Source organism: Lutra lutra, chromosome 2 (assembly GCF_902655055.1).
Source record: "Lutra lutra chromosome 2, mLutLut1.2, whole genome shotgun sequence".
Classification (NCBI taxonomy): Eukaryota; Metazoa; Chordata; class Mammalia; order Carnivora; family Mustelidae; genus Lutra; species Lutra lutra.
This window is the reverse complement of record NC_062279.1, coordinates 175809570-175826759: the sequence shown is the minus strand read 5'-3', so window position 1 is coordinate 175826759 and position 17190 is coordinate 175809570. Positions and strand designations below refer to the sequence as shown.

Genomic DNA, 17190 nt, shown 5'->3' with positions numbered 1-17190 from the left:
GATTTTGGCTCAATTACCTAATATTGTCTTATGCTAGGTTCTATTTTGAGACGCATAAACAAATAACACTTTCTGCACGTGCATCCTTGGCAGATGGGATCACACAAATAGCCCTGCCTCTTTTCAGTATCCTCAGCATCTCTGAAAATCCCAGAGCTCTGTACGTCACCACTCTTTCATTGCCGGAAAGGAAGAAAGAAGCTGTCACACAGGTGTGGAGCCACTGATTGCTTTTGTCATTTTGTTTTCCACTGGAGAATCTTTGCTTTTCTCTCCTGACCTAGATTTGGAGGGATTGGGGGAGGAACACGGTATAGATCAAAGAATTCAAGCCTTGAATCGAACAAATGGCTTCATGTTGCTTGTGGTTGATTGCATCCTGGTAGATATTTCTTGAGGTTTGTAAAAAACTAGCCCAACACAATTTGTGCTTTTTGCTTTTTTGGGGGGGGATTTATTTATTAATTTGAGAGAGAGAGAGCAAGCATCAACAGGGAGAGGGGCAGAAGGAGAAGGAGAATCCTCAAGCAGATTCCCCACTGAGTGCAGAGCCTGACGCAGGGCTCAATCCCAGGACCCTGAGATCATGACCTCAGCCAAAATCAAGAGTCAGACGCTTAACCTACTGAGCCACCCAGGCACCCCAGCATTTGGTGTCTTTGACAAGAGTCAGAGATGAGATTAAGATGCTTGGCTTGGTGGGTGATAGAAAATGAATGAGTGATAACAGATGAAGTTACGTTTCAACAATACACTGTTTTAGAAAGAATTTGGGAGCTTAGGAGTTAGGAACCTCGGTTTCTTAACCCTATAATTAAGATGCTTGTAGGTTTGGGTTTGAATATGAGATTCCAAAGCTAACCCATTAGAAGCTGTTTCTTTCCTAGGTGCTAATTCAGTTTCCCCGCCATCATATAAACGAGTCAGGATCAATTTCACTTGCTAGTAATGCAAGACTCTAAAATAACAGTGGCTTATTACAATAGAAATTGATTTTCCTTTCATGTAGAAGCCTGGCAGTAGCAATTCACCGACCCCAGGAACCCAAATTCCTTGGCTGTACTCCTGCACCATCCCAAGGGTGTAGCCTGCTTCCCCGTGGTTCAAGGCAGCGTATCTCTTCCAGACAGCGAGAAGACACGTGCCTGCCAGCCATTCTATAAGGAAGGTTATTGAAAACCGCCATATAGTTCTTGTACTTCCTCCCCAGTGATTAGAATGTTATCTCTCTGGTCACAGGGAGCTGCAGGGGAGGCTGGGAAATGTATTCTGCATTCTGAGCGGCCAGGTGTCCAGTCATAAGTTTCTATTGCTTGGGAAGGAGACACTGGATATTGATGAAGAACTTTCAGTGTCTCCCGCAGGTGTCTCATTTATGAGAACCCCCTCCCCAACACCATGCTTCTCATAGGCAAAAAGAATCGTACAGAATGGTTTGCCCAGTTAACTTTATTATTTTTAAAAAATGGTTTACATTTAATAACCTGTACAATGTAATTACAATTTAGAACAAAAATTACAAAATAAGACCACTGAGATGCAATGTAAAACCTTTATTATCAGTTTATTGCCTTTTTACTTCCAGTGCTGTTTCCAGCTTGCTAAGATTTGATGCTTAGGAAAAAGTTTCTTTTTGATAAACTACATTTATTAGATAACTAAAACTTTGTAAATTTTAGGGGCAAGAAATTAAATTTCTTCTCAACTCCATGGCTCTATCTTATGTTATTTTATTGGTTGAAATGTATTTATATCCTTTATACACAAAGCTGCTTTAAATTCTTTTTTGGTTTAGGTGGAAAATAAATATCTCAAGGAGTAATAAAAAATAACTTTTACCCTGATCCTTTTAATTGTATTTTTAAAGGTAATCTTAGGAAAACATTTTTCTCTGAATTCTTCTACCCCATCCATAGTCTAGAAATCCTATTTTCTATCAAATATTAAAGATTGTCCAGTAACCACTGTGGCAGATGGAGCAGATTAGTTCAGCTGTGCTAATATATTTTTTCTATGCGGGATAGAGGGAGGGAGAGAGAGAGAATCTTAAGCAGGCTTCATGCCTAGTACCCGACATGGGACTCGAACTTGTGACTCTGAGATCATGACATGAAGTGACATCAAGAGTTGGACACTTAACTGAACAAACCACCTAGGCACCGCTATGCTGTTATTTTTAAGGGTACTTAACCTTTAAACATGCACTTAACAGATAGGATGGTTCCCAAACAGAATTACACAGAGATTTCTCCACAGTCAATGAAGTTTCCCACCATCATCAAGTTAGTTCACATGGCTGAAATTTCTTTCTTCACCTGTAACATAGCAATAAGATCTCTTCTACCTGTGTTGTAGAATTCGGTGGTATCGAATGAGTGTAGAAAAGTTACAGCACTTCAAAAGTCCTATAATGCTCTAGAAATAAATTTTTTGTTCATGTATCAGAAACAAAATATATACATTTAATTTATGGGAATACTGTTCTGTGTCTCCCACAGATAGACTGATTTTGGAAAAACTAGCATGCATTCACCATACTCTTTTAATGTGCTGATAAAAGATCACATTGTAGTTTGTTGGAGAATACTCTATTTCCTAGCTTCTCAGTAATCATCTTTTGTTCTAATAAGTAACACAGATGAGAAGTCAAGTCCTAGTATACCATCATTTAGAGTAATAATGACCTTGAAGTTGGTAAGGCGACCCCTGGAATCATTTCCACATTGTCCTCTTTGCTACTGTGTATCTGCCTGAGGAGGTTCTTTGAAGACCCTGATGGAATAATGGGAGAAAAATTGGCTCTATTTAATACAGTTTCAAAGTTGTCTACCTTGAAAGAGTATGGTGCCAGTAGTAATTCTGTCCGTCTAATTGTTTGGAAGCCAAAGAAAGATTCATGCCTGCTGTGGCATTTTGTCTTCCTTTCTCCAAATGCTCACTGTGAAATAATAATCAAATAAGGAAGGAAGTTATGAGGTTGGGTTGACCGAGGCTATGGCAGCTGGACACATTCTCTGGATAATGTTGTACAGTTACCCTTTGCTTAATTTCCATATAATCATAGATCTTTCTAGAACACTGTGTTTAGGGGCTCCTGGGTGGCTCAGTGGGTTAAAGCCTCTGCTTTCGGCTCAGGTCATGATTCCAGGGTCCTGGGATTGAGCCCCGCGTCGGGCTCTCTGCTCAGCAGGGAACCTGCTTCCCTTCCTCTCTCTCTGCCTGCCTCTCTGCCTGCTTGTGATCTCTGTCTGTCAAATAAATAAATAAAATCTTTAAAAAAAAAAAAAAAAGAACACTGTGTTTAGAATTAGGCACTGAATACCCAAACATCAAAGCAAAGGGCATCAGGTCTGATTTGTTGATATGGCCAAACGTACTAATCCCATCTGGTATTGAGTAAGATATATCCCTGCTATTTAGTCGGTGAGTGGTACACTCAGACAACTGGAGAGAGGACCAATAGTCCTCTATTAGTAATTTTATAGAAATATGTTGTAATCTTTACTTTTTAAAATTATTAAAAAATTGGGGCACCTGGCTGGCCTAGTTGGAAGAGCACATGACTCTTGATGTCAGGGTCGTGGGTTTGAGCCCCATGTTGGGTCTAGAGATTACTTTAAAAAAAAAAAAGCTTTTAAAAATTAAAAAATTAATAAAATTATTTTTAAAAATGCTGATTTCAAGAGCATGCCTCTTGCATCCATTCTCCGTTCATTATTATGAGTAGACTTTTGGATTTTGGAAATTTGTTGTTTCAATACACATTTTTCCCAGCTCTTCTTAGAAAAGTAAAATTGAGGTTACTGAAATGGTCTATAGCTTTCTTGAAGTAAAATACGAGCCTCCACTCAAGTCTTAAGTTTTTATTTCTAAGGTCTTTTTTTGGTGGGCCCATTAAGCCTGTGGTTTCTCAGAGTTGTTTGTAAATTGTGCTACTTTGTACTTTGCACACACATTAAGAGGAAATCGTGTTCTTAGGTTATATTCCATATCACCTTAAGATTTTAATATCTGATTCCATAACTGGTAGGGAAGTACATGTTTTATTGTACGTTTGGGTATTTAGAATGAGACCTGATGATGATATTTATTTATTTATTTTTTATTTTTTAAAGACTTTATTTATTTATTTGACAGAGAGAGACACAGCGAGAGAGGGAACACAGGCAGGGGGAGTGGCAGGGGGAGAAGCAGGCTTCCTGCTGAGCAGGGAGCCTGATGCGAGGCTCAATCCCAGGACCCTGGAATCATGACCTAAGCCGAAGGCAGACGCTTAACGACTGAGCTAAGCTACCCAAGTGTGCCCCCCCCTTTTTTGATGATGCTATTTAAAATAATCTTTAGCCAAGTCATACGATTAACCTTTGTTATATGTAGGTTTGTACAGATGAGTGGATATTTACAAATACCAGTTTTTCTTCAAGAAAACTTGCAGCCACTTGCATCTTACGCCTTTTGGTCTTTAAATTTGTCTTAAAATTTCTTTTTTCAAGATTTTCTTTATTTGAGAGAGAGAGAGAGTGAGTGCAAGCTCGAGCAGAGGGAGCGGCAGAGGGAGAGGAAGAAGCCGGCTCTCCACTGAACAGGGGCCCTGATGTGGGGCTCCATCCCAAGACCCAGGGCTCATGATGTGAACTGAAGGCAGACGCTTAACAACTGAGCCATCCAGGCGCCCCTTAAGTTTGTCTTTGCACAGTCCCTGACTCATGTATTGTGTTTGGGTTTTGGGGTAATGGTCTGTGAACAGAGAAGCAGAATTTCCTTTATCTTCCCCTCACCGTTCCTATATACATCCTTTCCTGAGAACGTGAAGTGGAGTAGAAGCAGTCCTCAAAGAAGGCCGTCCTCACTAATAAGACACACTTCACAAGCTCTTTAGGTCCGATTTTATTTCTGCTTCTTTAATGGTTCCCTACATGATGTAAAACAGCCACGTTCTAATTAAAGCGGTGCCACGTGCTCAAACCAGCGTGTTCTCAATACGCTGCTTCTGAATTGACGTGTGGATGGCAGGTACAATCATCTAGTTGTCTTGATCTATTGGCCGCTGTAAACTCGGGAGATCTTAGTTCATTTTTAAATGAACTGTCGTTAATGCCCCAAAGCCATGTTTGAATGAAGTCATGAAGAGCTATGAACCAGCATTCACTGAGTGATTACTATGTGCCCAACTTTGTGCTAGGTGCTTTGTTCCCCATCAGCCCTGTGGGGTAGGAGCTGGCCTCGGCTCTTTTGTACGGGGAGCAGACAGGCCCTTAGTAATGAAGCCCTTTGTCACAAGTCACACAGGGAGCCAGCGTGGGAGCCCAGGGTCACGGCTGCTGGCTGACTCCAGAATGCCTCTCTGTGATAGGAACCTGGCCCTGAACCAATTTTAGTTGACTAAACTTAGCAAAGACCCTGTCTCCGTGGAGTTTAAATGAAGAAATTTCATGTTGATCTTATATCAAAATACCTGATAAAAATATACAAAGCGTGTGATGTTACAAGGCCCAAATTTAAGGACTATTTGAATAGTGAGTTCTTGGAATATTTACTCAAGAATCTTTCACAGAAAAATCCTCAGCTATGAATAGCTTCCTATTTCAAGGACACGCCCAAAGTTTAATATTAATATTTTAAAGGAAAAATAAGAGAAAAAGTACGAGGAAGTGAATGCTTCTAAAATTGTTAAGAATTTTTTTTTTAAAGATTTTATTTATTTATTTATTTGACAGACAGAGATCATAAGCAGGCAGAGAGGCAGGCAGAGAGAGAGGAGGAAGCAGGCTCCCTGCTGAGCAGAGAGCCCCATGCGGGGCTCGATCCCAGGACCCTGAGATCATGACCTGAGCCGAAGGCAGCGGCTTAACCCACTGAGCCACCCAGGCGCCCCAAGAATTTTATTGTAATTGTTAAAAGAATGCCACATGGAAAAGTGCAAACTGAGTACCATGTATAGTTTTCATTCCAGGGTCCCAAATATGCCTTGCAAATAAGTGTCAAGAAGTAGAAGAAGCCCTGAAATTTGGGGGCGAGCTTTCTCTCCCCTGCCTACCTCCTAGTCTGGCAGACGGGTGGGTCAGACTTCTGAGAGCTCACGGATTTGGGACACGAGGGGTTCGTTCCCTTGTTCCCACAGTCATTGTTTTCCAGGTACTTTGGCTGAGGACAGTTTTACACCATATTCCAAGACAGCCTCCGTATGCTACTGGGAACCCCCAGCACATCTGTAATAAATGATCTAGTCTTAGGGTCCTGGCTCTGTGCTGTTGTCTCCGGAATTTGTGGATGCAGCTGGAGGGAATCAAGAGTCTTGCTTATTCAATCCTGACAAGGAAGTTCTGGGTCCAGAAAAAAATAGAGGGACTCAGGAGTTGAGAGAGAAAGAAGAGAGCCAAAGGAAGCTGACCACCAGGTCATCCAAAAGAGTTTTAAAGTCAAGGTCAAATACAGGTAGACCCATTTTTCCAAAGTTTGTGCTATGCCACGTTGCTTTTTCAAAAACACCTATATTAGTACCTATTGGCGCTAAGCAAAAGAAGGAGGATTTTCACTTTTATTTAAAAAGGGAAGTGTTCAGTCTTTGTTTTGCACTGAGCTGTTACGGGGACAACGTGCAGCCCCAGCAGCGAGGGCGGCCCCACTAAGCTCCTTCCGGGGACCTACGCTCAGCATCTCAGCATCAGCTGGCCATAGCTTTGAACTGTGTCTGTGCTTTGTCTCGATTTATTTTGTGCCTCTGTTAGCAAGATGTGTCCTGACGTATCAGCAAAGCCTAAGAGAGGTGGTTTTTTGGGGTGTATGAACCCTCAAAAATGTTTCCATATAAATTAATGGTAGGGGCGCCTGGGTGGCTCAGTCGGTTAAGCAGCTACCTTCGGCTTGGGTCGTGACTTCAGGGTCCTGGGATCGAGTCCCGTATGGGATTCCCTGCTCAGCGGGGAGTATGCTTCTCCCTCTCCCTCTCTCTGACCCCCACTTGTGTACTCTCTCTCTCTCAAATAAATGAATAAAAATCTTAAAAAAAAATTAATGGTAATTGTTTCTTAGCTTTATGCCATTTTGGCTGATGAAAGGTTTCATCTACTTTGAGATAGTGAGGGAAACCTGTTGTTTGTATTAAAGCATGTGGCTCCTTCAGGAATAATATTATTCAGGAGATGAGCTAGGAGCAACGACTTTGGAACAGTTTTTTCTTTTCCAAGAATGGCAGCAATGTGCAGTATACTCTTTTGATTTGATTTGAGTATTAGTTTTTTTAAGAGAGAGGTTGAGCAGGATCACAGGGAGAATCTTAAGACTCAGCACTGGGCTTAGAGTCTGACATGGGGCTTGATCTCACAATCCTGAGATCGTGACCTGAGCCGAAACCAAAAGTCAGACGCTTAACTTACTGAGCCAACCAGGTGCCCCCTTTTGGTTTTAAAAACACAGATACACAAGACCTTCAAGAGTTCCTTTGCATGGGGGGTGGTAAATCCCTAGCTCTGGCAGCCTCGAATCTTCTCCTAGACCATTCAGCCCTTGCTCGAGTGACTTTTGGGTTGTAATGACGTGACAGTTTCATTCCCGTTGCCTGGAATGCTGTTCTCTCATCTCTTCACAGGCCCGGCCCCTTGTAGTGTAGGGATGCATCGCTCCTCAGAGACCTTCCCAGACCACCTTGTTCAGAGAGCCCACCCCCTCCCCAGACACATTGATTTGTGACCATATGCCCAGCTTCTAGAATAGTACTTGGCATTTATAGGAGACCCTCCATCTGAAAAGTGAGTGAATATGTGGATGAGTGAATGACCAAATAGATAGACATTCACACTTTTTATTTTGTGGAGCCAGTAGTTTGATGGAGTCTGATGGGAAAGAATCACTATCTTTTGGTTCTTAAGCCAGTGGTTCTTAAAAACATGGTCCCCAGACCAGCAGCATGGACTCAACGTCACCTGGGAATTGTCGGAAATGCAGATTTTTAGGCCCTACCCCAGGCCCGTTGAGCCAGAAACTCTGGGGTGGTACCCAGTGATGGCTTCTAGGAGGTTCTCCAAGTGACTCTGATGCTTGAGAACCACTGCCCCAGGTCACTGGTGCAGGAATGGATCCATCTGATGCCCCCTGTATCCCCTGCCCTAAAACAATGCCTGGCACAGAGTAGACAGGACATACTTGCTGGATGAATTACCCTGTCTCCTCTTTCCTCACCCCATGCCTTCCTTGCACACTGAAAGTGCTGGGTACACAAATGTGGAGGGAAGGGAGTGAGTGCCATTCTGAGGACCCCAGGGATGCCTTTTGTGTTCTGCACTGCAGACATTTGCCACATTTAGAATCTCAGCTCATCCATTCCTCCTTCCTGTGGCCTCTGGAGCAGCAGAGGAAATTTCCAGCTGCTGCTAGATGCTAATTTGTTCTCATCTGACCCTTGGGTTCCTGCAAGTTAGCACAGGGGAGAGGATAATTGGAGGTGGGCTTACCTCTCATGCAGCTCCACTGGGGAGGAGGAAGGGGATTGGGAAGTGGGTTCCTGTGAAGAAGTCGAAGACGAGGCCAGGTGCAGCCAGGCCCACAGCTCTGGCACCTGAGGTTGCTGGAAGGGGCGGGTCTTTGCGGCTCACAGATGGGTTCCTTGTTCCTACGCCAAGTATTGGCCCAGGAGGCTCTTAGCACAAGAGGGACTTTCTGGGGCTCTCAGCCTTGCTATTTTTATACTCTGACTTCCAAGCCCTGCTTCCAGAATGACACCACAAAGAACAGAGGGCCACAGAGCCACTTTGAAAGAGCACCCATGGCTTTTAGCCCCTTCTGCTGAACCATCTGGTCAGCCTGGGACAGTGCCTTCGGTCAGATGCAGTGATGACAGATCGGAGCCCCTGGTAGGTGCAAGATCCTGTAGGGAGGGAAGGCGGGACAGCTAGGTGGGATCCTAGTGTCCACAGTGTGCCTGAGGTTGGAATTTGATCCCCGGGCTCCTGATGGGGTTGGGCTGCCGGTCTGCGGTTGCCCAGATGACGGAAAGCAGAATGCCTCCAGAAAGGAGGATCCTATGGAAAGCCGACACTGGCAGTGGCCTTCTGTGGACTGACCTAGACACAGGGGTGGTTCAGGGCTCAGAGCCAGTCCCCTGTGCTCTTGCTTTAGTATCTGATGTTGGTCAGGTCCTCAGGCTGGTCTCAGAGCCCCAGACTTCCAGCCATTGTGGTCTTTGGTTTTCACCACGATTTATTCACGTTCTCAATTCCCCCAAGCCGTCAGGTGTCTAAAGAAGTAACATCCATGTGAACATGGGGACATAGTCTCTCCCCTTGGCTTTAAACCAAACCGCTGTCCTCCGGGAGCCTTAGAAAGGAGACGACATCACTGTGTTCTTCAGAGGGTAGCTGTGGGCCCTCCACGAGCTCCTACGGTAAAGAAGGAATAAAGGATCCAGGTGCTTTGGCCTGCAGTCAGTGTCAGGACCCTTGTTACCTTTTTCGTTAATGGCAGTATTGTTACCCTCTCTTAGAACCTTCTGGCAATGCTGATAGCCCTTGGGCCTGGATTCTTGTCCTGGCTTGCTAATATTCCCTCCCTGGCCTTCTAGCTGGCATTGGTGTGAGCATTAAATGTGGCAGTGTTGGTGAAGGTGTGCTTTACTTTATGGGTAGGGGACTTTTTTTTTGTAACAAAGGCCCTAGACCCACAGTGGGAGAAAATATTCGGGAATCAGACAAAAACAAGACAACTTTATTCCTCTGGGGTTGGTTTGTATTTGAGAGAAACCTAGGAAAAGTTGAGCACATCTGCTTTATATATTTTATTTTATTCATTTATTTGGGTGAGAGACAGAGAGGAAGCACAAGTGGGGAGAGAGGAGCAGAAGGAGAGAAGCGGACTCCCTGCTAAGCAGGGAGCCAGATTTGGGGCTCCGTTCCAGAATCCCGAAATCATGACCTTAGCCGAAGGCAGAAGCTTTGACTGAGCCATGCAGGTGTCCCACAAATCTGCTTTAAAGTAGATGACAGGGGACATGAGTCTTTACTTTTTAAATTATGAAATATTTGTTTTTTTCCTTACACATTAATTGAGAGACAGACAGACATTTGAAGAAATGAAGGTGTTGGCAGGGCCACAGCCAGCAAGGGGAGAAGCTCAGAAAGGTAGGGTGGGTAGAATCTAGAACCTGGTCTTACCTGACCTCCTCGGGTCCTTAGAGCCCAGTCCTCCTAAGGGAGTCTGGTGGACCTTCTTCTCCACAGAAAGAGTCACCTTCAGATTATCTTCTTTTATCTTTATTCTTTGAACCATGATAATCACATAACCCCATAAATTCCATCGTGAGCATTTTCCTTTGGACATAGAAAATACTTTTTATGGCGGGTTTAGTGAACTTAATATATTACATTGTTGGTTTCAGAGACCTATGATGATATCTAATAATAATAGCAGTAATAGGGGCGCCTGGGTGGCTCATTCCTTAGGTGTCTGCCTTCGGCTCAGGTCATGATCCCAGGGTCCTGGGATTGAGTCCCACATTGGGCTCCCTTCTGGGTGGGAAGCCTTCTTCTCCCTCTCCCATTCCCACTGCTCGTGTTCTCTCTCTCTCTCTGTCAAATAAGTAAATAATCTTTAAAGAAAAATAATAGCAATAACAGTGAACATTTTTAAAAAATACTTATTTGAGAGAGAAAGAGCTAGTGGGGGAGAAGGCCAGAGAGAGAGAGGAAGAGAGAATCTCAGGCAGACTCCTCACTGATCACAGAGCCCAGTATGGGGCTCGATCCCACGACCCCGAGATCATGACCTGAGCCGAAACCAAGAGTTGGACACTTAAATACCTGAGCCTCCCAGGCACCCCTAATGATGAACATTTATGCAGTAAATATGCCTATTCTACGTCAACCTTTCTTCTGAGTGTTTTACACAATACCCAGTGATGTGGTAGATACCGTTTTGACCCCCATTTTTCAGATAAGCTCTGAAGCCCAGAGAAATTGAGTAACTTGGTGGAGATCTTTCAGACAACCAGTGGCGGAGCTGAAATACCAAGGCCCCATACTGAGTTCACACTCGGCTGCCGTGCCGACGGCACAACACTATATTCAGAGTCTTTGCTGAGTCCCCTTATGTCTAGTTTTACCGGAGTATTTAAAAATACTCTCCAGGCTTTCTAGAGAGCTCTCCATTTTAACTCTCCTATAGTCTTTCCTTAAGTAACCCTCTTCTGCACCAGCAGAATCAGTCTGCGTTCTAGTCCTGAGGTTGGGTGACTGGGGTGAAATCCCGTGATTTGCGTCCAGTGCTGACTGGATCTTGTTCCACGGTGGCTCAACCAAAAAGAAGAGTTCTCTAGGCTGGAGGTCTTTTAGGATATTCCCACTGAAAACTAAGAATACCGTGACTTCAGAACTCCAGGCAGACCTGTCAGGAAGCAGGTCATGACCGACAACGCAATTTGAGGAAACTTCTGAGAATCAGAAGGGCAATGAGACCATCAGACATCATTTCCTTTCTGCAACCTCAGCTCCTTGGCCATCAGCAAAGCTTCACTAAGTAGTTTTCTGAGAATCAAAAGGGGTTGGAACTTTCTCCTTTTACCACCTGGTGTTTATAGATTTTTCCTCTATCGATTGAGTCTGCAGGCCCTTCTTCATGCCGTATGCACTGTGGTACTCGTATGAGGACAGCTGTTTTAAGCGGCTTTGCAATATTTTGAATTATCTTTTGACAGAAGTGGCTTCTTAGGATTTAGCTTTCTCGGCCCCACCATACTTTTGCTTTAGCTATGGTTTCAAACTTTATTTTAAACAATAACAATAATAATAAACCTCATCCCTGTTCTCAAGGAAAATTGTACATACAAGACCAGTATTGGAAACAAACAGAAATCGTGCTGTTGTGGTCAGAAGGGTCTGGAAGGGCCTGGAATCCTGCCTGCCTGCACCACAGTCTTACTCCCAATTTGGTAACAGTCGAAAACCACGGACCTGTTGAGTAAGGTCCAACATACTTATTTAAATCTATACGTAATTTTATGTAGGAAAACAAAGGAAATAGGGGGGTATTTAGGTTAAACAGAATGAACTGTAATGAGACTGAAGGCATATTCGTACTATTCCCTGTGGAACCTATCAATTAAAAAAATAAATAAAATAAATAAAATAAAACCAGAGTCTCAACTCAAAGTCTCTTGGCCACCAGCCCAGGACTCTTTCCAGTTTTTCATATTACGTGTCCTTTTATCCATAAGAAATTCACATACACCATCAAGGAGAAGTAGGCATTGCTATTCCTGGGGGTTGTGAAATTGCTCTATTTTGTGGAACTGCACAGAACTGATTTCTTCAGAATTCTGCTTTTGCTAAGATCCAGGTCCCATCATTCAAAGATTTCATTCATTCATTCATTCATTCCTCCTTCCTTGTTTATTCTTCTGTCCATCCACCATCCATCCATCATCCATCCATCATCCATCCATCATCCATCCATCCCATCTACCACCCATCCAACTCATTGAACACTTGCCATGCTAGGTATTGGGAATATGATGATGTACAGATGGATACAATGTCTCTTTGCCCTCACAGGGCTTATATCCCTTAAAACCCAATGTGGGGTGATGCAGAAGGGGTTCTGTAAATGTTTCTGAAACTGTTAATAATATTGTAGATGTGCCGACCTCACTTTCTCCATCATAATCATGTCACTGTTAATCAGTTTTTAGCAATGGAATAAATCCCCTTTTAATTTTTATTCCATTCTGTCCTTGGTCTGACATGATTTCGTATTCTGGTACATGCTCATATCCCAGCTGTAGAGACAACTGATAAATGTATAAAACTCAGGCCCTTGGATCTCAAAAACCATAGAAATGATACGTAGCATCCTCTTTATGTCTGTTCAAGTCCCACAGCTTGGCTCCATAAGCCACTAGAATGGGACAAGGAAATACCCTTGGTAGGATTTTCCCCCTCTTAATCCGGACACCTGTGTTATTTTATTTTTCCTGCCCCCGTTGAGATGCGGAAAGCCAAAACAACCCCCTAAAAAGGAGACAGAACAAAGTTGTGTATACATGTTTGTTTCAAGTGGTTTCTGAAAATTTGGGGTAAGTTGAAATTATTTAATTATGCTTAATTTCCTGTCGGGGGAGGGGAAATTTCCATCATAATTTGAGACGAGTGGCAGATTGGCCTCCGGCAGATTTCAATGAGAAACGTGAAAGCTGGGATGCCAGACAAGCACATGAATACACATCTGTGCCCTTAGTCTTAATCAGCCTCTTTGTTTGGTTCCTTCTCACCTCCTTGTGCTGCCCACGTGATGCAGGGAGCTTTGCACAGAGCGAGGCCCACATGCTTCTCTCTTGAATTACTGAGACGAGTCCCTGGCTCTTGCCAACAGCCCCACCGGAAAAGGGCCTGATCATAGAAAAAAGTGATCCCCAGATTGAAACACAGGTTTCTTAAGTTTTACTCCCTAGGTGCATAGGTTATTACAGCTGCCTGTGATTTCCCCACCGTGCCTCTGTCTCCGTGGGTTTTCTCCACTACTTCTTTTTTTTTTTTTTTTTTTTTAAAGATTGTTTATTTATATGCCAGACAGAGATCACAAGTACGCAGAGAGGCAGGCAGAGAGAGAGCGGGGGAAGCAGGCTCCCCGTTTTGCAGAGAGCCCGATATGGGGCTAGATCCCAGGACCCTGAGATTATGACCTGAGCCAAAGGCAGTAGCTTAAACCACTGAGCCACCCAGGTGCCCCTCCTCTTCTACTTCTTTGCCTCTCCTCTTTTCTCTTCAACTCATCTCATATTCAACTCAAAAAGGCCAAAATGAGATTCTGAAAAGCACATAAGTATTCAGTAAACTGATAAAATATTGAAACAGGCCAGGGATTGCTGAAATTGCCCAGCACCTGTATTTTATTCCCACACACCCCCCCAACTAAGCCTCCACAGTGTTTAAAACATTATTTTTTTGAATTTGAACACCTTGGAATTTGCACCTGCTTTCCAGTTTGCCACAATCCCCACCCTTCTCTATTGTCGTCCACACCTACCCTCCTTCCTGTATTTATGTTACTAGTCTGGAATTCCAAGGCTTTTCCGGTCTGCCTTCTTTAGGAATCTTCTGGGTGCAATTTAGAATTCTAGAGCATTACAAAAGACATTGCTGCTTTGTAGATGTTTACAGTCAAATGGGAGGAGTTGTGAAAGCCAAGGGAAGATATAAATACAGTACTCGTTTACAGAAAGCGGTTTAAAAAAAAAAAATGAAAGTTATGCTCATTGCTGAGAATGGTGTAAGATACCAACCAGTAAGTCTTACTGATTTATAAAGGAGTCAGTGGATTTTGTGTGTCACCTTGCAAATTTTGCTTGGGTAGTTGATTTTGGCTAATGGAGCTTTAGCTGGTTCATAGGGTTCTTTTTTTTTTTTTTTTAAGAATTTATTTATTTGACACACAGGGAGAGAAATCACAAGTAGGCAGAGAGGGAGGCAAAGGGAGAGGGGGAAGCAGGCTCCCTGCTGAGCAGAGAGCCCGATGCGAGGTTCAATCCGAGGACCCTGAGATCATTACTTGAACTGTAGGCAGAAGTTTAACCCACTGAGCTACCCAGGCACCCCACAGGGTTCTTGAAGCTGGAAGATGATGTGGTCATGGTTCTTTATGTCTGTATTCTCAAGGGTCAGTCTTCATTTCCAGTTCCCTTATTTCTTTCCATATGGTCCCCTTTACTATACTTCGGGTCCGCAGGATGGCTTCAGTTCTCGTTAGTGCTATGGGCATACCTGCCTATGGAACTCTCCAGACTACTACTGCCAAAAATGGAACACTGTCATTGTTTCCTCTTTTAAGAAAACCCTCTTGTTTTCCATTTCCCAGCAGATATATGGAGTGATCACTCCTTTCAGACTGATCCAGATTTGCCGCCCGGCTGGAAGAGAATCAACGACATTGCTGGGACCTACTATTGGCACATACCAACAGGGACGACTCAGTGGGAACGCCCCATCTCCATCCCAGCCGATCGTCATGGTTCTAGGAAAGGGTCACTTAGTTCTGTAACGTCATCTCCCACCCCAGAGCACGAGGTAAAATGGAGTATCTTTTTAACAGCTTAGTAGGGTGGCTGTGACTTGTGTGATTTCTCTTTAGACTTGTTGCTTCTGCCGCAGCAGGCCATCGAGGTAAGTTTTTTGATTATCATACATCCTGCACTTGAGACCCCAAAATGCTTCCTCTTAGCGTAAATAGCAGTAATGACCATCGCTCAGGGATGTCTTCATTTTTTTCGTGGCTTTTGGGCTCTGGAAAACAGCACTGTAGGTCGAGAAAGTAAGGGAGGCTGATTAATGAGAATAGTTAAGATTCCCTGGGGCTCACTGAACCGACACTTTGCTCTGCAGGTGCCTTTGCTGGATGCCGCTCCGTAAAATATTTACACACGGAAGAACATCCCTTGGCCAGACGTGTTATAATTACTGCATATCTTATTAGCCTTGGGTCCATTTGACTACATGGAAGCGATGTCTATAAGAATAACCCTGGAGAGCCCTTCCATGCATAATTTCTAATTTTTTTTTTTAAGGATCTGTTTATTTAGCAGAAGTGACATGATTTTAGACATAAATAACAACATAAATTTCTGCTGTCCCCAAGGAGGAAACGTGATATTTAAACAAAGAATTGAGGCATGAAAAAAATAATTGCACTGTGGTATTTCCTAATACATTCTTGTGGTGAACCTTGGTGAATCCTGGTGACAAAATATTCAAGAGCGTGGCCTTTGGAAAAGGTTACAGTTAAGCAATGGCTTTTTCCAGAAAAACAGTTGGAACCCTAACACACAGCCTGTCTGACCTCAGCCTTTCGTTCTTTCAACAACCCATGTTCTTTGACCTTGAGGCCTTGGAGGGGATCCGAACCAGTCCGTCCCCGGCAGAGCTCCTCCGTGTCCTCCCGACCATTCTCACGCTTCCTGGCTTTGGAAGTAGACGGTATCTTGCTTCTCACATCTGGGCTTACAGACTTGCTCTCCTCTGGGAGGTAGTAAGACCCACATTCCAAGTGCGTTCCTGCTAGTACAGGCTTCAGCACCTCCCTTCCCCAGTCTGGGCCTCAGATTCTCCGTCTTTCGAGTGACAGGTTGGGGTGAGCGATTCCCTCCGTGCAAGACAAGGGCCTCAGTTGGTTGGCCCTTGAGCGAGATCATCAGGCACGTGCTTCCGCACTACTGAACCACGTGGGACTTTGTTGCTTATCACTGGGGGGCCCTGGTAACTTTTTATTGAAGTCTCATGTTGCTCTTTGCTGAGCAAATTCCATTCAGTTATTCACCTTGTGTTAGGTGTGCTGGGGATAAAGATGAACCTCAAGGCGCTTGCATGACATGCAGTCCTCCTCCCATCCCAGCCTAATTGTGTCCTGGCATTTCTCCCCAGACCACCGAGTGCCTCCCAGAAGCCAAGCCAGCCAGGATACAACCTCTGCTCTCACTAAGGAGCAGACACCCTCTCTCTTTCTCACCTGTACATCTTTTCTCTTGGCATCTTTGTCAGATTTTCTTTCTCCGTTCCAGGGCTTTGTTCCCCTCTTATGACCTTTATCCATCTTCACCTGGGTGCCCTATGGCCATACGAGGACAGGAAAGGGCCAGCTGATCCCAGTATCCATACATTACAGACAGAGAAACTGAGGTACAGACAGGTTGGTGACCAGTGATACCACTGGGTCCAGAACTCAGAGATTCCAAATGCTCCTGGATCCTAGGCCAGAGTTGTTCTCCCTCAGCTTCGCTGGCTTTGAGATTCTGGCCCACTGTGCTTTCTCAGTGTCCCAGAAGTAAGATCAGGCTCTCTTTGAGATGTCACTTTTGTCCCAGGAACTTTTGTCCTCTGCAGGTAGAAGAAATGAAGTTCTTCTTAAAGCCTGTCTCCTGAGGCATGGGTGTGGTCAAGTCCAAGGAGGGCAGCCTCAGGTTTATGGGAATCTGGATTTTTCTTTCTTTGATAAATATGGCAGGTTTTTGCTGCCATGTTTTCTGCAGAAAATTTTGGGAAGTGTGCATCACAGGTGGGCAGCTGGCCCTGGGGAAGGATGGTCAGATGGCACAGTCCACCGCTAATCCCTGAGCTTCCTTCTGATCCCACACAGGCCTATTCTTTCCCCTTCTCTACACCCGCTTCCCATTCCCATCCTGGCAGCCTCTCAGGGCCCCTTCCCAGGCTCAGACTG

The 17190-nt window shown here is 44.2% G+C and overlaps 1 protein-coding gene across 13 annotated transcripts in view; it reads left to right on the top strand.

The window, feature by feature from the left end:
* Positions 1–17190, top strand: part of APBB2 (amyloid beta precursor protein binding family B member 2) — a 370851-nt gene that overhangs the window by 240442 nt on the left and 113219 nt on the right. For 10 of the 13 annotated variants that reach the window (XM_047719175.1, XM_047719167.1, XM_047719168.1 and 7 more), the window contains one exon: positions 14839–15047. In XM_047719175.1, the coding sequence (XP_047575131.1) occupies positions 14839–15047 (209 nt within the window). The remainder of the gene's footprint in view (positions 1–14838; positions 15048–17190) is intronic. The other 3 variants (XM_047719169.1, XM_047719174.1, XM_047719171.1) reach the window with 1 other exon arrangement.